The sequence below is a fragment of the Nycticebus coucang genome, chromosome 12, assembly GCF_027406575.1.
Source record: "Nycticebus coucang isolate mNycCou1 chromosome 12, mNycCou1.pri, whole genome shotgun sequence".
Taxonomy (NCBI): Eukaryota; Metazoa; Chordata; class Mammalia; order Primates; family Lorisidae; genus Nycticebus; species Nycticebus coucang.
The window spans coordinates 108,348,224-108,369,482 of NC_069791.1; the positions used below are offsets into that span (position 1 = coordinate 108,348,224).

Below are 21,259 nucleotides of genomic sequence, written 5' to 3' on the forward strand. Positions count from 1 at the left end.
TAAGTGACCATATCTAAGATCATGCCGATAGTGATAGGAATTTTGGTTCATTGCCTCTGGTTTCTCAGGAGTAAGAATTGTGGAAGTTTGCCTGTTGAGTTATCTGTGGCCCCTTGAAGAGGCTGGGGTATTTGTTTATTCATTAGGTGACTCAAGTCCCCATGGAAATGGGGGCCAGCCACCACACTCAACATCAGCTCATTTGGGGCCCTCTGTGCCTCCCCCCACCCCATCTTTCCATCTGGTCCTGGTCTGGTCTGTGCCCATTGACCATCTTGGACATGAGAGGCCAACGGTCTCCTTCAGAGCAAAAGCAGTGTTGAATTTAAAGACTTTTTTATAGATAAGACATGACCCCACAGCCTCTGAGCAGCTGCCCTCCTCCCGAGCCCAACAAACACTCTTTCCTTTGCCCCTCACTGTGCAGGACATGCAAGTGACTGGTGTGGATGATGACAGCCGTGCCCTGAACATCACCATCCACAAGCCTGCATCCAGCCCCCACTCCAAGCCCTTCCCCATCCTCCAGGCTACCTTCATCTTCTCAGACCATATCCGCTGCATCATCGCCAAGCAGCGCCTGGCCAAGGGTCGCATCCAGGCGAGACGCATGAAGATGCAGAGGATAGCTGGTGAGTGGCGGGGCCCTCAGGGGCGGGGCTTTGGCATGGCTCTCACACTGACCTTGAAAACCTTTGCAGCCTCTCCAGAAGATGACACACATGGGTTAGGAATGTTGGGCTTCATTAATGAGAGTGGGGAATCTGCTCAGAGTTACCCACTTCCTAAGTATTTGGTTTCTAGAGAATTTCTAGGGCTGCACAGAAAAAAAAAGGGAACTCTGCCTGGCAGGGAGGAGGCCAGAAGTAGGCAGACGTCAGTGTGGGGCAACTGTTCTCACTCTTCCACACTGAGGTACTCAAACTTATAAAGTGCTTTGACATTTGTCTACTTTCTTTGATCCTTAAAACAACTGTAGAGATCTATAAGGCAGCTCTACACATTTCTCAGAGGAGGCAACAGAGGCTCAGTGGCTTGCCCAGTGTCACACAGGCAGCAAGTTGGCATAATCCAATTGCAGAACTTCCTACTCCAAAGCTCTCACGTGGGGCAGCCCTGCTTAGTGAGAGGCCAGGACCCAGCACTGAATTCAGAAGGAGGTTGTTTTATATTTCACAGGGATTGTGGTGAATGTTCAGGCCCTGCACTGCCCAGTGTCAGGAAGGCCCTGGCTTCCTTACAAGGGATGAGGATGTTCTGTTTGTCAGGGAGGAAGGCAATACATTCTTGGGGCACTCCACAGCACCTAAAATTATAAGCAGTCTTTGTCAAGATACTCTGCACTGTTCATTTCATGGTCATTCTGGTGTGGTTGCTGAGAGGATTTCCAGCTCACTGGGGGAGGAGGAGCTTTCTCAGGGGATGACTTAAAAGTTAACTCTTGGAGGGCTGGCTTGTTGGACGTTGCAGATCCAGTTGCTGCTGCACGCCTGGGTGGTTTGCACAGGCTGCGTTTCATGGTGTCCTCCCTGTCTTATTTCTCATTTAGCTGAAACTTGGCCTGCAAAATCATTATAGAAGCATTGTGTAATGTGCAAAGTGACTTAAATCATTCAGACCTTTCTTTTAAGATTTATTAGCAAAGGGTTTTTTCCCTCGTGTAAAGCAATTTCTCGCAGTTGGCATGAAGGCCAAATATTTCATTTGAAAATGGAGAATTATGCCGTAAAGTGGCTGTTAGAACTAACGCCTTGGGTATTTCTTAAATTGATTTTTAAAAGCCCCTCTGAATTGCTTTATCATGAGACTTGTTTATGGAAGAAAGGGTAACAGCTGAGACAGATACACATCCATTCATAAATATACATGTATATAAGCATATGTGTTCTGTCCCACGCACCTACTCTGTCTCTCTCTCTTTCTCTCTCTCTCACACACACACACCACACATGCACGCACGCGGGCATGCAAACTTTCCAGGTAGAGTTGGTCTCTCTCACTTTGGGGTCTAAAAGGGTACCAGAGGCTCAGCCTTGGTCAGAGACCTTTACACATGGAAGCTAAGAATACAAGGTGGAGATTGGCCTAGCATCCATTCCGTTTGCGAAGCCAGGCCTGGAACTCCTTATTCTTGGTCTCAACCTTGGCCTGAACCCCTCACTAGATGCCCTTTTGTGCTTTGAGCCTCAATGGGTTCTTTGGCATCTCACTGGTCTCCCCAGCTCAAGGCTGCCTGCTGCCTGCTGCCTGCTTGGACCTCCCAAATGATAACTTATCTGGCAGGACTATAGCCCCCCCCACCAAAATCTCATCACTTGCCCCCACATGGCATGTGCTGAGAATAATCCACAGTATTATTTGACTGCAGCTCTTCTGGACCTCCCAATCCAGCCAACAACCGAAGTCCTGGGGTTTGGACTCGGCTCCTCCTCTTCCACCCAGCACCTGCCTTTCCGCTTCTACGACCAGGGCCGCCGGGGGAGCAATGATCCCACAGTGCAGCGCTCTGTGTTCGCATCCGTGGACAAGGTACCAGGTAAGCCAGCCCCCCCACCCCCCGATCCTCTGCATGGCTCATGGTGTGGGTTCTAGGCCTTTCTCTATGTTGAGCCTGTGTAAGCTCCCCATCCTCTCTCAGAAATCCGCTCAGCTTGAAGCACCAGCTTCTTAGAATTTATCAAAGCAGAGCAAAAGATTAAACACAGGCCTCAAAAATAAATCTTGGCTTTCCCTTTGGTGTTTTGCCACCTTGGTTTGGTTTTCCAGAGATTTCTTGGGTATGTGGAAGAACTTCTCAGAACTGACTAAGAAGTTTCTTGGAAGTTTCTTGGAAATACTTAAATTATTAGTAATGGTTTGTGGGAGAGTAATTTCCTTCTCCATGTGAGATGACTAGAAAGAGATAGTGTGTTTGGTTCCTGTTACAATCCCCTGAAGAAGTGAGACTCAGAAAAGGCCCTGCCACCCACAGAGCAACTGTCCATCTCATCCATTTAGTAGCATCTCTTTCCACTTCCACCAAAGTTTATCCCTAATGCTCCCCCACCCCTCCCCCCAAAAGAGAAACTTGAATGGAAAGTATAAGGTGGACTTGGCAGAGCAGAAAGAACTGCTTCTGCAGAAGACCAGGCTCTCCCCATCCTGTCCTGTTACACGTGTGCTGTAAGTGAATCCACATAGACCCTGATCCCTTGAAAGAGAGACTGTCTCCTGATGACAAAACTTTAGAAAACCAGCCAAGCTTTCCCCTGTAACTTAATCCCTCCACATTTAGGGTTTCAAACTTAAATCACAAGTGTTGTGAAATGTATTCAAAAGCAAAAATTGATTTAAAAACAAAATACAGCTGTAAGAACCTGCCTAAAATCTGGGTCCTGGCCCCCTGTCTCCCCCACACAATGATTTATTCTATTTTCATTCTTTGATTTGATTAATTCATTTTTTAAAAGCATATGCTGTAGGCATATAACTTTTTAAAACTTGATACGGGGCGGCGCCAGTGGCTCAGTGGGTAGGGCACTGTCCCCATATACCGAGGATGGCGGGTTCAAACCCAGCCCTGGCCAAACTGCAACAACAAAAAAAATAGCCAAAAAATTGTGGCGGCACCTGTAGTCCCAGCTACTAGGGAGGCTGAGCCAAGAGAATCACCTAAGCCCAGGAGTTAGAGGTTGCTGTGAGCTGTGATGCCATGGCACTCTACCGAAGGCGATAAAGTGAGACTCTGTCTCTACAAAAAAAAAAGAAAAACTCAATACAGGACATGATAAAACAAAAAATAAGTCTACTTTACTCCAGAAGTAACTACATTTCATTAATAATTTCTTGCATATTCTTAGAGAAATGTTAACTTTTATATCATATACATGTTTTTTCATGTTTGTTTTTAAACATGGGGTTATACTATATATGTAATTCTATATCCCCTTCCCTTTTGACCTAATAGTGTTGCATGTTAACACATATAAATCAGCCTGATTCTCATTAACTGTTGTGTGGTATTTTATCATATGGATGGACAAAAAAAGTTTCATAGCCATTACATATTGATGGATACTTGGTTCATTTCCAGTGTTTTGCTCTTAGAGTGTCACAGTGAACATTCTTGGCAAGTCTTTGTGTAATTGTGCAAATCTTGCATGCCGGTAGAATAAATTCCAGCAATGGATCTGCCAAGTCAAAGGGGAAAGTTTTTAATCTTCAGGTATGTAGTCCTAATGTGAACTCTAGAAAAAAGTGAGCCAGTTCACTCTGCAACCCACAGCTTGTGACTGTTTTTATTCCTAAAACCACTTTAGGCTGCAAGATTGATTGTAGCACAGCCTCTTTTCAACTATGAAATGTGAGATGATTCTGCCTATTCTAGGATCTGGAAGATTCTTTGTCTAAAACCCTTTCTTAGTTGTTTTATGTTCTGTAGCAATGGCTTCTAAGTAAATGTAAGCTAGAACTGTGAATACAGATTGACTAAGTGTAGGTTGGCCTGGTAAAAAATTATTTCTTTAGGGTCATCAGGGCTTCTTTCAGTTTGAGAACTTACTGGTTAAGGAGAAAGGTATTTCAGGCCTCATTTCTGCTGCTGTCCTTTTTGGAAGAAGCCAGTGTAAATAAATCAATGGAGCTAAATGTCATATTCTTCAGCATCTGTACAATAGTTTCTCTGCACAGTGCTTCACGACTTACCTACTTACCTCTCACACCCTGCCTGGGCTTCCAGGGGAGGTGTGAGATCATTAAGTGCCAGGGGTTTGGCCCCAGCCCCAGTGGCCTGGGCCTGCCTGGCAAGATGGTTGGCACAGCTGGGATGCCCAGTGTCCTGTTGTGGGTCCCAGGATCAGGGAATACAAGGCTGTGCCAATTGTGACAACAAATCAAGGTAGTTGCCGAAGGTGGCATCGAACTCTTGGCTGCGTCTGTCCCCCGACTGCCTCTGGAAGTGCCACTCAGGGGTGGGCAGTGGGTGGGGCATTCTCATGTATCTCCCTCCCGGGGAGAGAGGCCTGACTGTCCTCCTGCCTTGGCTTGGGGTCAGAGCTGTGGCCTGAAAAGCAAGTCAAAATCCTAGAGAAACAGTGTGGGGTTAGTGGGAAGTGTCCCATAACAGGAGGAGAGATAGTGGTCTGCCCCTTCTCAATAGTCAGGGCCTCCCACAGAGGCAGGCAGCCACTCAGCTTCTATAGTTATCCTTAGTTCTCTCCCCGTCCCATGCTCACCAGCTTGCGCACCTCCAGAAAATGCCTCATCTCTGCTCCCCTCCCTGCTCTCTCAGGAGATCACCTAAGAGTCGCAACCTCTTCATCGTCCACTCTCACACCCTCCCTTCCATTTGGCCTGTGGGATCTTTCTAGAATATAAATCAGAATGTATCATACACTTGCCTACATCCTTCTGGTAGCTTCCCGTTACACTTAGAACAAAATCCACATCTCTGCTTCTCATCTTGGATGGTGGCTGTGTGACCCAACCCCTCAGACCAAGTTCCCCCATGTTCACTTCAGACTCTATCCTCCAGCCTGGCCACACCAGCTACCCCTCTAAGCCAGCCCCTTTCAGAGTTGAGGCCTCAGGACTCCTTTATGCTCTCAAAAAGTATTTATAAAGTATTGAGGAACCCAAAGAGCTTTAGTTGGACCATATATATAGATTTTTATGGCATTAGAATTAAACTAAGAAGTGCTTTTAATATTTACTTATCGATTTATTAAATATATCCATTGCATACAAATATAGCATTATTTTCTATGAATGATAACTCTGTTTTCCTAAACAAAACAAAAAAATTAATGGTTCACATTTTTGCAAAGCTCTTTAATGTCTGGCTTAATAGAAGACATCTGGATTCTCTTCTTTGCATCCACTTTCAGTCTGATGTGATAGCACACATTATGTGGCAGCTGGAAAACTCCTCTGTACACCACTGGGAAAATGAATGCAAAAGAAAAGTGTCCTATTTTTATGAAAACAGGGATTTTGCAGGCCATGCTTTAAGAGCCACTCTCGTAGACCACAGAGCCTTTCCTGCCTCGGGGTGTTGACATTGGCTTTGGCCATTCTCCCCTAGATCCTGGTGTGACTGCTGGCCCTAATTGCTCAGGCCCAGCATATGTGTTGCCTCCTCAGAGGCCTTTTCTGATCTCTCTCCCTGTCCAGGGTCTCCTCCCTGCCCATCACAATATCCTGCTTATTTTTGCCACAGCATGAAGTGTCTTACCTGGCTGATGTGTTGTGTACCTGGCCATAATCTTTCTGCCCCACTGAGAAGGTCGCCTGCATGGGTGTCCTGCTCTCCTCCGTGTGTCAGTGCCTCGCACTGTGCCTTCTCTCAGTGTGTGCTGAGGGAACAATGGGTCGACGCAGCCTTGAAGCAGATCCCATCAAAGACCTTCTCCCTTCTCTGAACACCAAAAGACGAGGAGAGTCGGTCTGGAGCCCTAGATGCTTGGTGGTCTAGCCCATAGCACTATGACAAGGAAACGTAAAGAAACTAAAAGCCCAAAAGATCTTAAGCAGCATCCCTTTTCTTAATTTCTGACACCAAAGTGAGCAAGATGTGTGTCTGGGCAGATGCACCCTGACAATAGATGTCAGTTGGTTGCACGTCAACCCAGAGGTTTGTAGAAGCAGAGCATAGGGCTGGAAGGGGAGCTAGCACCAGTGAGAGTCGCTGTCAGAGGCAGGGCCTGGGCTGGCCTCCAGTGCTGTGGCATCCACAGTTGCCATCAGACCCATGGGCACTGCGGCGTGACCCCTTCCCACCTTCTGCAGTGATGTCTCTGCCATTGGCCACACTGTGTGGGATCCCTGCCTCTGCCTGGGGAATAATTCACAAGGAAGAAAACAGCCCTGGCTGCGTGCCTGGGGGTGAGTACTAGACGTGTTTGTTTTATTAAGATACATCTTCTGATTTTACCTGTGGGCCCAGGTAAGTGTCACAGAGCAGTTTGTCTCCCCTTTAGAAGCTATAAACGATTATAGTTGATGAAAATATACCTTTCATTTCCTTGGAGGAGATATTAAAGTAGAGTATAAATCAGAGCTAATAGGTGACTAGCCATTTTGGTGTATTTTTCTTCTTCCATTTGGCTTAGGAAAAAAATCACAAATTCTATTTATTGGGCAGTTTTACATTTATGGCTCTTGCCCCCACGGAATGTTCAGCTCTTCGAGGTCAGAGGCATGTGCCTAGCCAGGAGAGAGGGGTCAAAGGTGGCCAGCATCTGGGGTAGCAGGATCACCTGGGTCTAGACTTGGCCCTGAGCTGTCCGCTGCTTTGTGATGCTCTGTTTCTGTGGTGCCTGCTCTCCCCGACAGCCCGCCAGCTCGCCAGCTCACAGAAACAGCTGCTTTCCAGAATCTGCCTCAACAGAGTCTCCAAAAATTATCTCACAAGGCCACACTTTTTTTTTCTTGCAGTTTGTAGCCAGGGCTGGGTTTGAAGCCACCACCTCTGGCATATGGGGCCAGCACCCCACTCCTTTGAGCCACAGGTGCCACCCACAAGGCCACGCTTTTTATAAACTCTGATGAGTACAGGAGCCGACCCCAGAGAAGAAGCTGTTTTCCAGACATGACCTAGGGTGTCAGGTGGTGGCAGCCTCCATAGGCTTCCCAGCACAGCCTTGGCCCTCACTTCTGGCCTCCTGCTGGCCCAGAGCTGCTTACAGGCCTTCATCCGGCAGGTGTGTTAGGGCAGGAAGGGCTGGCAGAACACCTAGCCCGGAGGAGTACACCGGCCCCCACCGACAGGGGTTCAGTGATGTCACCAAAATGTGACACCCTCTCTCCCTGCCTACCCGTCCCCAGACTCTAGTCCTCGCTTGTCACCAGCCTCGCTCCAAGACCCATAGCTTGGCCCTTCCACCACACATATCCTATTTCAGGGCCTCTGTCCACTTGCTTCTCTCTGCCCAGATCCCTCTGCATAGCTGGTTCCTTCTCAACATTCAGGGCTCTGCTCAGATTCCTCAAAAAGGCACCTTCCCTGAGGGCCCAGGCTACCCCAGTTCCTCTCTGGTTTTCTTTTTTTTTTAACTGAGGTGGACTTTACATAAATAAAAGTAACCGTGTGAAAGTGAACAACTCAGTGACACATAGTCCATTTGCAGTGCCAAAGCATTTTTATCCCCCAAAAATAAAGCCCCATAGCCTCTCCCAATCCCCGCAGCCCCCAGCCCCTGGCAGCCGTCAGTCCGCTTTCCATCTCTGTGGATTTACCTGTTCAGGATGTTCTGAAGACATACAAGACATGCCCTTTCTGCCCAGCTCCTTTCACTTCACGTCATGTTTTCAGCCTTCATCCACCTTGTGACATGTGCCAGGGCTTCCTTCCCTGCTCACCATTGGATAGGCCTCGTTTTGTTTGTCCATCCCTTGACGGACACTGGGTTATTTCCACCTCCTGGCCGTTGTGATTCATGCTGCTATGAACATTTGCGTATGGGTTTTTGTTTGAACTTGTGTTTTCACTTTCTTGAGGCAGAAGCCTGAGAGTAGAAGCTGGACCATGTGACCATCTAACTTTGTGAGGAACTACCAGGTGGTTTCTCCATGTCTTCATGGACCTTACCTTAAGCTGAAATTGCCTCATTTATTTGTTATTTGCTGCCACTCTCCTGCACTAGAATGGAAGGCATTTGGGTGGGGGAACTTTGCTTATCTTGTCCCCAACTGTGCTGACACTTAGTAAGTAGATGCTAAAAAAATGCCAGTGGCTGGGTGGGCGGGTGGGGGTGGAAGGATGGGCCTGGATGACATGTTTAGTCTTGTCTTCCTGGCAGACCATAAATTCCTGTGGCCAGGATGCCTCTGTCTTACTCAGTTCTGGTACCTGGAGCAGTTGGTGGTGGTCTGGATGCCAGCCAGCTGGAGAGTCGGTCTCATCCCACAAGAGCCAGCCTCTGCTCTGCTCACTTCCAGACCCAGCTTCCTAGTGAATTTAGGGAACAAACCTTTAAATCCCCTGAGTATCAGGCAGTGCTGAGCTCTCACGGGTGTTGTTATCATCAAAGGCAAACAGACCGGCAATATCAGTCCCCAACCCAGAACACTTAATAGTTCTGTGGAAGAGCTACCTCTGGCAGCTGATGAACCGAGGAAGAGTGCAAAGATTGCAGTATGCCGGGAGCCAGGCATGCTGACCGCGAAGGTTGGCCTGGCATCCCAAAAAGAAAAGAAAAAAATTGATGTTTAATTCATACACATCAATTCTGACTTCTCCTCCCCTGAGGATAACATACAAGGTGCTCATGTCATCCTGTGGTGGTGTTTCCCAGAAACTAATTTTTTAGGCCTGTTATTTTTCTTGTTTCCGATTATAAAACTGGAGGCAATTCTCTCCTTTCAGCTCCACTTTGTGGAATCACACAGGAAAGAGGGCCTGTCCAGCCTCTCCCTACAGGCCCCAGCCCCGGGTTAACCCCTCCAGCCCTCAGCTCTGGTCAGAGAATGGCCAGTACATGAGTGAGACTGGGAAACTGGAGTCCCACCCTGAGGTTTTATTTTAAAGCCCTTTTTTTTGAGCTGCTAAGCACTTTATACTTTATTCACGTTTGATCTTCCCGACAACCCTTGGAGGGTTTTACCATTTTTCCTCTCTGCATGTGATGAAGGGTCCTGTCCAAAGTCACAAAAATACCTTTCCCCTAGCCTAGGGAAGCTGTGAACACAAGTCTCCCCAGGTCCTGAGCCCCACCACCATTCACCAATTCTGAAGTGAAGTCCCCTTTTCTGATTTTAGAAGTAAAGCCCTAACCACGCCTACCTGAGCCCTCACTAATAACAGGCAAAACCACAGGGTCAGCTCCAACTCTAAGCATGTTCTGAGTGGAAAAAGCTCTCTCAATTTCTGAAGGTGCAGACTGTAGTTTAGAAGAACTAACTGTGTCTGGCACTTTACATGCATGACTCCCAGCCTCCTGACCACTGTGGAAGCTGGTGACTGTCACTTGCGCAGCTTTACAGATAGGAAATTGAGGCTCAAAGACTACAGCTCACACAAGGCAGGCCGAGATGGTACCTCCACTTCCTGCCTCTAAATCCCATTTGCTTCAAGGCTGGCATTTTGGATAAAGTTCACTTATCCCCTGGGACCAGAAGTGTTTCAGATTTTGGATTTTTTTTTTCCAATGCTGGAGTATTCATATTATACTTAACAGTTCAGCATCCCTCGTCTGAAAATCCAAAATGTTCCAATGACCATTTCCTTTAAACATCGTGGCTGCAGTCAAAAAGTTTCAGATTTTGGAACATCTTGGATTTGGAATGTTCAACCTGTAACGACAGAGCTACTTCAGATGGCAGCCCTGTACCCGTCCCAGAGGTTGGCAGGATAGATCCTTGTTAGGGAATGGCCTGGAGGGATGGCCCTGGCCTAGTAAGAATGTTCCCTTTGTGCCACCCACACTAACACACTCCCAAGTCCTGCCTCCCACGGATCAAGGACAAACCTGCAAAGCCGAGGTCCAGAAAGATACCTTCTCTCAAGACCACTTCCAAACCCGACTAGCAGTGCAGGACCCATTCTTGATAAGTTTTTCCCTGCTCTGTCATGAGCAAAAAGCAGAAATAAGACTTCAGATTCCCGTCTGAGCAAAAGCAGCAGGATTTGGATTCCTGGCAGTTATTTCTAAGAGATCAGACTCAAGGTGATCAGGTGGGGGTGTGAGGACAAGATCCCATCAGAAATCTGAGCTGAGTCCCGGGGGTTCCCTGTTTGTCAGGCCTCTTTGAGGGGCTCCCAGGAAAGCCATGGTGAGAGGGAGCCTTGGGTGCTCTGGAGCTAGGCACACATACCCAGAAAGGAGCCATGTGGTCAAGTCAGAGCCCACAGGTTTCCCTACTTGCAACATGTCCATAAAAGACACTTTCCCAGGAGACACAATAGCACTTGTTATCTGAGGATCTGTCTCTTTGTAAATGTGGACAGACAACAGGCAGAGCCGCCATCTGCCCAGATGCTCTTCCTAGGAGGGGGGAAGGAGGGAGGGAACGAGAGTTCTGAAGAACTGAGTATTGCTTCACTCCTCAGGGTCATTCCCTCCCGAAATGACTGAGTCCCCAGGAGTCTCTGGGCATGACAGTGTGTTAGAGAACAGGGAACACTCCCTGGTTGCTTAAGGAGAAGAGCACAGAAAGCCCACGTAGGAGGGTGGGAAGAGAACAAAACCCCACATGCAACCCACCACGTGACCTTGGCTACCTGTCGCACGTGTGTCAGCTCAGGCGGGCCCCCTGCAGGGCAGAGTCATGCCAGCACCTGCGGCTGAGCGAGTAGTGTGGCTGCATGTCCCCTGTGCACACCAGTGCAGACCTGTTCTTACACTTAGGTGTGGCTCCTGCACATCCTAACTTCTTGGTATAAGTTAAGTATACTGATTGCAGAACAGTTGGAAAAGACAGAAAAGCACCAAGAAAAATAGAATTAGTTAACTCTTGCTACCCCAAGATAGCCAGCATGCCCCTTTCCCATTGTGTTTTCTGTGCATTCACTGTGAGGTTTCTTTTCCCAGCAGTAGAATGTTTGTCTGGGAGAGAGTCAGCAGCATGAAGCCCTGGAGCTAGAGAGTGTGGGTTCACACTCCGCCTTAAACTTGTTACATGGCCTCGGGCTCACCACCTTGAGTTCATCTCAGTTTATTAACATAAACAGGGATGATGTGTTGTGATATGAGTGTACTTAACACTCCTGGAATGCACACTTATTATGGTTAAGATGGTAAATTTTGTTTTTTGGTTTTGGGGGTTTTTTGACATTGGTAGCTTTATCTGCAAACCTCACACAGATACAAGACTAGGACTGGAGCCGTGGCCACAGGATGGGGTGACTGAGGGCAACCTGAGTTCAAGCTCCTCAGTCCTCCAGGCTGCTGTGCCCAGTAAGTCAGTAAATTTTGTTATGCATACAATTAAAAAACCATAAAACAGGGATAAAAATGCCACCTACCTTGTTAGGCATAAGGGCCTAGATTAGAACATCGAGGAGCTCACATGGAGCATGTTTTTTTTGGAAGCAGGGTCTTGCTCTCTTGCCCCACCTAGAGCATGGTGGCATCATCACAGCTCATAGCAACCTCAAACTCTTGAGCTGCAGTAATCCTCCTGCTTTAGCCTCCCGAGTGGCTGGGAATAGAGGCACACGTCACCATACCTGGCTAATTTTTCTAGTTTTCATACAGATGGGGTCTTGCTCTTGCTCAGGCTGGTCTCAAACTCCTGAGCTCAAGCAATCGACTCTCCTCAGCCCCCCAGAGTGCCAGGATAACAGGTACAAGCCACTGTACCCATCCTCACAAGGGCATTTTGATGACCCCAACTTCTGATCCAACAATCCTTGTTACTGGTAGATATTGTTCTTTCTAAGAGGACTTCAAGAGCTGTGATGATTGGAAAGGTACAGGGGTCCTCAGGGGGCCAGTTCACTGTCCCTCAGACCGTTGGAGGGCCGGACTATAGTTTAAAAAAAAAAAACTATGAACAAATTCCTATGCACACTGCACATATCTTACTTGAAGTAAAAAAACAAAACAGAAACAAATACAATCACACTGCCTCATGTGGCCCGCGGGCCGCAGTTTGAGGACCCCTGGGACTGGGGGCGGGGGATCTCCAGGGGCTGGCCACTCATGGCTTGGCTTATCATCCCAGACAAAGCCTCAGAACTTGGCAGGATAGACCTCCGGTGGGTTCTGCACCTACCTCCTGGCACCTCTGCTAAGATTCCAACTTTCTAATTTCTTTCCTTTCTATACTATACCCAGAATCCCATGACTAAAATACACTTTCCTTTATTTGTAGCTGCCCCACCATGGCATTTAATATAAATGTGCTTTTCTTCAAAAACATGCACAAGTATTATTTTTTTAACATCCGAATTCCCAAAGGGCCAAAAAGTCAATATTATCCCAGTGTGATGGGAATGGCTGTGTTGTGACATCTTTTCACACTTAAACAGCCTTCTTCCTTAAACAACAGAGTAATACCAAAAACATTCCAGAACCCATCAGCTGAAGCTGATGGATTGTTTTACTCTCTCCATAGCTATGAGCTCAGGTCCTTGAAAACCACCTTCTCTGTTTTCATACTGAGTGTGAGAAATCCACAGTGTGATTGGGGGAGCAGAGGCTTCAACTGTGAGAACTACTGAGTTTGAACTGTGATTTATAGTGACTCTTCCAAATATATTTGCTAGTTGGTAACAATTCAGGTGCATGGCGTATGTGGTCTACTTCTAGCCTCGTGGATTTATTTAAGGCTCCAGGATAAAAGTCCCATTTATTGGATGCCAGGTATGTGCTAGGCACTAGGCTAATTGTGTTATGTGCAATGAAGAGATAAATATGTAAAAACCGCCCCATTTTATAGTTGGGATGAGCAAGATGCAGAAAACAAAGCCTCTTGCCCAGAGCCTCAGAGTTAGCCCCTGGGGAGCAAGCCTACTTCTTCTGAGGCTTCCACCAGCTTCCTCAGAAAAAAGTTACCTACTGCTCTTGGTTCTTCCCTTTCCTGCTAACTGATTTGAAGGCTCTGCAGGGCTTCTGGGGGTTAAAACACCCTTTTGTTGTGACTTTCTGAGCATGTTGACCTCACAGACTGACAGTTGGGCCTCTGGTGCTGGGTTCCATGCACATGCCAGTCTCTTGGCTCACAAATATCTTCTTAAACCTTAGGGACAGCTGGGTGGCAGGAAGTGTCAGTGTTAATGGAACAATCTCCCCCAATCCCCACCCCACCCCTCACAATAGCCCTTGGTAACCTGGAAACTATTCTGGAATAGTTGACCTTTATACAATCTTGGGCGTTTTGGAAAAGTGCTCTTTTTTGCCAGATTTCTAGCCTAAAGCCCAAGGGAAGTGTCCATCAGCTGAGAGTGGCGTTCTAGTGTCCCGACAGTGTCCAGCTTGGCAGGGACCGTGGTCTGCTCTCTCTGACCTCTCCATTCCACCTCCAGCAAAGAGCAAATGCTAATCCACCCAGTACCCCTGTCCCCACCATGTCCAGTGGTGATCTCTGCACCCCATGCAGCCAGCACAGAGCACCCGTAGGAAGCTACTGGACTCATAGCTTAAAAGCTGCCATCACTGCTGTGCACCAACGTGTGCCCTTGTGCTATTCATACCACATCCCTGCCAAGGGAGCCCTTACAACAGGAGGTGAGGGCCAGCTGCCCTGGAGTCAAGCCATCTAGGTTCGAGTCCACACTTCCCCATAGACAACCATGTGATATCGGGAAGTTCTGTAAAGCCCCTGAGCCCCAGTGTCCCCTTCTGTAAAATGTGGCTAATGATAACACCTGCCTCCTAGAGCCAGGAATTTTGCTGGGCCAGCACTCCATGTCTGTGTGTGTGCGTGGTTGTGGTCACACCGTCACAGTAGCATAATAGTGAGCACTGTTGAGAAGGGATCTGAGGCTCAGAGCAGTAGAGCAGCCTGCCTGGAGTTGTGAGTTGGAGGGGGTGCAGACTAGCACCCCCAGCCTTGCAGCCTGGCTCCTCCAGCTGCTCCCGGGACACTCACAAGTATTCTAGCCAGTATTCTCAACCTCTGCTGGCCATGAGGATGGTGCCAGGCAAGCAGACTTCTGAGCACCCGCCCTGGTAGAGCTACCTTGGAAGGCACTACCTCTGGCAGCGTCCATTCTTCCAGGAAGCACACACACAGTGCCTCGTGCAGCCCATCCTAGGCCCTTGTGCCCAGGACAGCCTCATGCAGGAAATGGATTACTATGGTGGCTGAGATGACTGGGAGCGAGGGGCGCTGACAGCAAGACACAAGACACAGCAGCCAGGGCCCAGAGGGTAGAGTAGAAGGTCACTGAGTCACCACAGGGTGGGCCACGGGGCCTGGAAGGCAAGAGAAGCCATGTGGATTTCATTCTAAACTCTCTTTTGAGCTTCTGGGGGCTTTAAGCAGGGGAAGTGGCTGGACTTGGCTTGTGTTTGTCTAACCTCCTGTGTATACTGGGGCTAGTGGATTGGAGACCGTGTTTTGGAGCAGTGGGGTCCCCCCAACAAAAAGCAGTTAGGTGATAGGGGCTGGAGGGTGCCTTGGCTGGTGTGGTTAGTGGTAAGTTTGGGTACAGCTTGCCTGGTTGTGACACATCTGCTCCAGAGCATGGCCTTCCCTGCACACTGTGTAGCAAGCACCTCAGGGTTGGCAAAGCAGTTCCTGTTCGGGCCTCAGTATCCACACGAGGATAGCGAGGTGGGAAACTGAGGCTTGTGAGGTAAGGTGACCTGCTTCACACTGCTAGGGAGCTGGGTGTGCTTTGTGCTCTGCCCCTGAGTTGTTCTGAGGTTGAACTGTCAAAATGACCCAGGTACTACCTGACAGGAGCACCTCATGAGGCCCATCACCCCACGCGTGGCCAGCATGGAGCTAAGCGTCTCCACAATTTGGGGTCACAGCAACCTGGGTAGTAAGGTGCATTGTTCCTCACTCCGTTTAATAGGCAGGGCCCAGAGAGATGAAGCAATGTGCCCAAAGTCACACAGTAGCACATGGTATTGCTGAGCCCACCCCTAGGGCTGACCCCATAGTCTGCCCAGTCCAGTGTCCAGGGATCCTCCTCAGGGCCTGGAACCTGAAGAAATTCTTGGCCTTGTCTTGGGGGGAGATACAGCTAGAAGCTAGGGCACTGTAATCTCACCTGCCACCCACACACATTGTTCCTAAGCACACCTGTCAGAGGCTGGTGATAAACGAGGCCCCCAGATGCCTGTGCCTGGCCAGCAGCACTAAGTGGTTGTCTGGGTGCCATGAGCCAGTTGACATTTGCCCAACAGGTGTGATGTATCAGTAGCTTTTTCTCCTGCCTTTTGCAGCCTGGGCTGGATCTCAGACAGAACTCTTTAAAAATAATAAGGCACTGACCTGCAGTGGTAAATGCTGGTATACCAGTTGAGGCACAGGAGCCTCTGCAGTGGAGATTTAAGGCCTGCTGGTCAGAAACAAATTTTAAAACTTTCTGGAAGGTTCTGAGGCTGGCCAAGAGTACAGTTAAGCCTTTCAGTAATATGAGTTTGGAAAGGTCTTTAGCTCAACTCCAGACACTGTGCTTGGGGCTGATGACCCAGCCACATAGAGCTTACAGTCTTGTAAGAGTGACAGGCAGCATTCAAATAATCACACCAATAACTATAATAATTTGCTTATAACAGGGAACCTGGCCTCATCTAGTGGGGGTAAGGAAGGCTTCCCTGGGCAGGCCAGTGGAAGGTTTCACTGCAGCTGATGGGATGGGCACAGGGTATGCAGGGCCCTGAAGCAGGAAAGACCTGGACACAGAGTGAGGGGAGGGGCAGGCTCCCCGGTCCTCTCCACTGGGTACCTCTGTGCCTCACGCTCTGTACCTGGCATGTCCCATGCCTTCATTGTCTCATTTTCAGAACCTCCCTGGGGTGAGGGGGCATCTGCTCCCATTGCAATCGAGGGTTCCTAAGGCTCAGAGGGGCTAAGTAACTTTCCTGGAGTTGCACAACTAGTATGCAACAGAGCCAGGCAGAACACTGGCCCTGTGCACCGACCCTGGTCTGTGCTCTTGCCACCACCCAGCCACCCGCTCTGTGTTCTCATTTTCGCCTTTATTCCCTGTTCTGTGTTGTTACTGACGTGGGTCAAAAGCCTGCTGGAAGGCTGAATCCCATAACTCTCAGGTCCACTGGAGGATAATTCTAAGTTATTGACCTCAAATCCACAAATAACTAGAAACCCAATGCCTTGAAAGCGTCTCCTGGCCCTGGTTCTCTGAAAACCACTAGGTTGATCGACTCCCACCTCCATCATCCACCTTAGAGTAAGTGAATCTTAAAATCACAGTCAGGAACCACACCCAAGCTAGTAAAGCTATGCTGTCCCAGAGAAGCAGGGGACCAAGTGTGCTATCCAGCCTCCAGAAGTGTTCTTATAGCCTCAGACTAGAGAACAGCCTCTGTTGCCTGCTGCGAGGGGTAACAAGGCCAGCTCAGCTCAGCACAGCCCTAACATCAGTTCCTCGCTTCTCCAAGCAGGCACACTTGTCCTTTCCCTGTCCTGTACTGCCACAGCTTCTGTCGGATGGCCAACTAGGTGACCAGAAAGTCGGTCAACTGGAACCCTAAGGAGCAAAAAAAAAGCTCCCCTTCCCTCAGCTGACAGAGCCCAGGCACCCAGAGGATGTCTCTTTTCGAAGCTCAGACTCCCAATTCCTGAAGGATCCTCCCCAGCTGGAAGGCCCTGGCCCGAGCCAGTCTAGTTCTATGATCGTTGGCCCTTGCTGGGCATTCTTAGAATTGCCTTGAGAGCTTTTGGAAAAGGCCACTGTCTAGACCTAGCCCAGTTGAGCCACAGTGAGAAGAGAGTCGTTGGTACCACTCTGTAGGAAAAGCAGCTTCTTCCCTCACATGTTCCTCAAAGCTTGTCACCCTTTCAGCATGGGTGTGGCCCTGCACCGTGTTCTGTGCTTCCAGAGAGTTTACAGTGTTCTGGGAAGGCAGCAGCTTACCGTTGTATTAAGAGCCTAATCCTCACTATAATGACGTGGGGGCCCAGAGCAGGTGTGGAAGGAGGTGTCAAAGGATGGGCAGGTTAAATGTGGTGCATTGGGGTAGGGGGGCATGTTGGGCTGTGTGTAGGGGGCTCCTGCAAGCAGCCTGAGGTGATGAGGGACAGCAGAAGAGGCCACGTGGAGCTGGCCCCTGCTCGAGGTGACCTGCTAGACTTTGTAGGTGGGCCAGGGAGCCACTAATGAGAGCTAAGACTCCCACCCCACACTGACCACACTTGGTTCTCAGAGCAGGAAAACTGCTCACAGGAGCGGGTCCCCAGCCAGGCTGCCCATGGAACCCAATGACCACACTTAGCTGGAAAGAAGAGGCAACTGATGACCTGTCCTTGTGTTGAGTGACTGGAGCCCAAATCCACTAATTGAACCAGGGCCAAAGCAGGTGTCATTTTGTGGCCTCTGTCACACTCAGGTCAACCCCAAGCTGTCAGCTCTACCAGAGAAGAGTAGATACAACCCAGGACTCTTACTAACACACCCATCTCCAGCTAACTCCCTTTTTAAGCACCAGAGAGTAAATATTTTAGGCTTTTAGGGCCATATGGTCTCAACTAGACTCACACATCACAGCCAAAAGCACAATCTATAACCAAGGGGATATGGCTGCGCTCCTGTAAATCTTCGTTGACAGGACAGGTGGGTGCTGGGTTTGGCCTGCAGGATGACGTATGCTGATTCCAACCTTGGCCAGGTTTGGGCTGTTTCAGTGGCTTCAAAATTGCTACTTCCCTACTGTCTGTTCTCAGCACCATAGCTGGAAAGATCTTTTCAAGGTATAAGTCAGGTTATGTATTTCTGCTGCTTAAATCCATCACTGGCCCCATTTCACTCAGAATGAAAACAGGGGCCTCACAGTAGCCCCAGGTTGCCTACACTCTGTTTCTCCTAAGACTAAACCCTAGCCTCCCCCTGACTCTGAGGCAGCCCTAGGAGCCTGGGGCCATTCCTGGCGCACCCCTGCTTCATGGGCCCTGCATTAGATGGCCTCTGCTTGGAACACTCACCCCAGGTACCTGTGTGGCTCTGTCTTCACCTCCTTCAGGTTCTTCCTCAGGTCTCACCATCTTAGGGGGTCTTCCCTAACCATCCTAGGTAGTAGCAATTCTGTCCTGCTCCCAGGACCCAGGGTCCCTCCCCTGCGAATTCTCTTCATAGCCCTCAAGCCCTCCTGACATGTTCTGTTTCGTCCGTGTCTACCCTTACCCCATCTCATCCCATCCCATTATCAAACTGTAAGCTGCAAGAAGGCCGGCACTGTGTTGGTTTATTGCTGAACTCCCAGCTTCTGGGCTATATCAGGCATATACGTGTAGGTTGTACGTGGTCGGTACTCGGTAGATGGAGCCAGCACATCTTTAATGCCCCCTTCTCTGTGCTGGACATCGCTACTGGAGACTCAGGGGTAATCCTAACAGATCAGTCCTTTGGAGTTCTCAGGCACTGTGGGTGCCATAGTCAGTCTAGAACCGCCCATCATGATCAGTGCCCTAAAGGAAGCTGCTGTGTGCAGAAACAGCATTTGACCTAGACGGGGAGTGCAGGAAGGCTTCTCTAAAGAAAGGATATTGAAATACCTGAGAGGAGGAACGCTGGGTGGCATTGTATCCCTGGCAGGGGTCCCCAGGGACAGAAGAGCCTTTGACACCTGGCCCATAGGCTGCCCACATGATACCTACCACTAGTTTGGCCAGGCACAGAATTCCCCTTTGTCATCAATTTCCACCCTGGTCCTGTTTCCCAGGCAGGTGTTCAGCGCAGTGCCTCCTACCATGGCCCTGGTCCCTGGCCTCTACCCTTCATTAACACAAAAGGAGGAATTTGACCTGGGATGTTTTTCCACGGTGAATTTTGTTGGAAGAGAAAATTCTTGGGCTCGGTCCTCATTTGAAGAATGAAATGTTTTGTACCACACTCAAGAGAATGGATAACAGAACCTAAAAGACAAGGTTCTTCAAAATGCCAGGCTCTAGCCCACTTGGCAGGATAAGGGATAAAGTGTTTGCAATCCCCTGCTGCAAGCCATACTCAAAACTTGTTATGTGGGAGATGAAAATGGTCTAAAAGTGATTGCACCAATGTTTGCACAGCCTTGTGAATACACTAAAAATCAAGTAAACTGTATGCTTTAAAGGGGTAGACTATACTGTATGTGAATTTTATCTCAATAAAGCTGTTGATTTAAGAAAGTACAGTTCCAAACTGTCAGACTGTCACAAAGCTGTCATCAGACAGCACATAAAGACCAGATTATCTCATTTGTGTCCCATTTTGATCATAAAATAGTCCAATTTATGTAACATTTTCCTTAAAGCAGTCCAAATGTGAAAAAAGAAATTGGAACCCACGACACATTCCGGAATAATTTGGAAACCTTGATGCAATCCAGACTCACCTGGCACCCTTCCTCTTTCCTAAAACGTGCCTTTTTCCATTTCTTTTTGACTTTGAAGAAGAAAACTGTGTTCTTACTGGTAAAATAGCCTCCTGTTCCCTTTCCTTTCCTGTAAATTATGAGATAAGTTTGCATTTCATACCTTTCCAGAAATCTTTGTTGATTGTGGTCTGACCTCAGAATCACAATTTCTGGGAAAGAAAGTAGGTATTAGAATCACTGCCGTGAACATTTGTTGAAAGCCCTGAAGTGTGATGAGCAGTTTGTGCGGTGGACTGGAGGCAGAACACAGGTGAACAGGGCCTGCTTGTTGCTCTGAAAGTTACTTCCTGGTACCAGTAGATGATATGCCAGCAACTCTACTGAATGGCTTTAAAAAATATAATCCCAAATGCTGTATCTTATGTCTTAGGCGTAATTAGGGCTAGCTGTGCTCTTTTTGCAAGGTGGAATTTGGGAAGGTGTCTGGAAGCCCTAGAGCGTGATGGGCCAGCCGTTCACTGAGCAGTCGCTCCATGGCAGGCACTGTGCTGAGAGAGTGTATGGACGCTTCTCACTTAATCCTCACAGTGAAGGAAGATGTAGGGTTTATTTCCCCCATAGTATTACCAGGGAAATGGAGTTTTGAGGCTGTGTTCCTGGGTACACAACCAGTCATCATCAGAGCTGGGGTTTGAACCCATATCTGTTTGTCACCAAGGCCCAGCTTCTTAACTCACATGGCATGCCTCTATTTCCCTGTCCACACCCCAGCATTTAGACTCCAAGTCCAGTGCCTCTAAAGGATGGCTTTGGAAGCACAGCCATCTCTCAGGAAGGAGCAGGAGCAGCTCAGATAGTGAGCAAATGGTTGGTGCCTTCCCCTGAATGCACTGCTATTGCAGGACGCTCAGTACCAGCCCAGAGGAGCCACAGAAGAGAAGCTCCACCGGTTCTGTTTAGGAGGCAGAATGTACTTCTGTCTAAGAAGTGCTCTCACGATTATTTATTAATTGTGAAAGGGAAGAAAAAATACTAAGGTTTCCTGGAAAGGGCTAAAAAGTTCAATATGATAAACTCCCAAAAAGCAATCAAAGGCCAGAGAAGGCAGAAAAATGAAGGACAGAAAGATTAAGAGAGATGCTGAATCAAAGCTGCCAGCATGTTAGAAGAGCCAGGGAGGGGATCATGCTTCATGGCTGTGGAGTTGCAGGGCCGGCACTACTGTCAGAGCAGAACATGGTGGCGAGTCAGGGAGGCAGTGAGACTCAACCCCACCAGGTCATGAAGGCCCTGGGGACAAGCTGATGATGACGGGAATGGGTGGGACCAGCAACATCAGATTGATTTTT

General features: G+C 48.6%; 1 protein-coding gene across 8 annotated transcripts in view; it reads left to right on the forward strand.

Moving 5' to 3' along the window:
• CLEC16A (C-type lectin domain containing 16A) overlaps positions 1-21,259 on the forward strand; it is a 241,250-nt gene that overhangs the window by 179,708 nt on the left and 40,283 nt on the right. For 7 of the 8 annotated variants that reach the window (XM_053554134.1, XM_053554138.1, XM_053554136.1 and 4 more), the window contains 2 exons: positions 428-632; positions 2,369-2,536. In XM_053554134.1, the coding sequence (XP_053410109.1) occupies positions 428-632; positions 2,369-2,536 (373 nt within the window). Of the gene's footprint in view, positions 1-427; positions 633-2,368; positions 2,736-21,259 lie in introns of those variants that run through there. The other variant, XM_053554141.1, reaches the window with a different exon arrangement.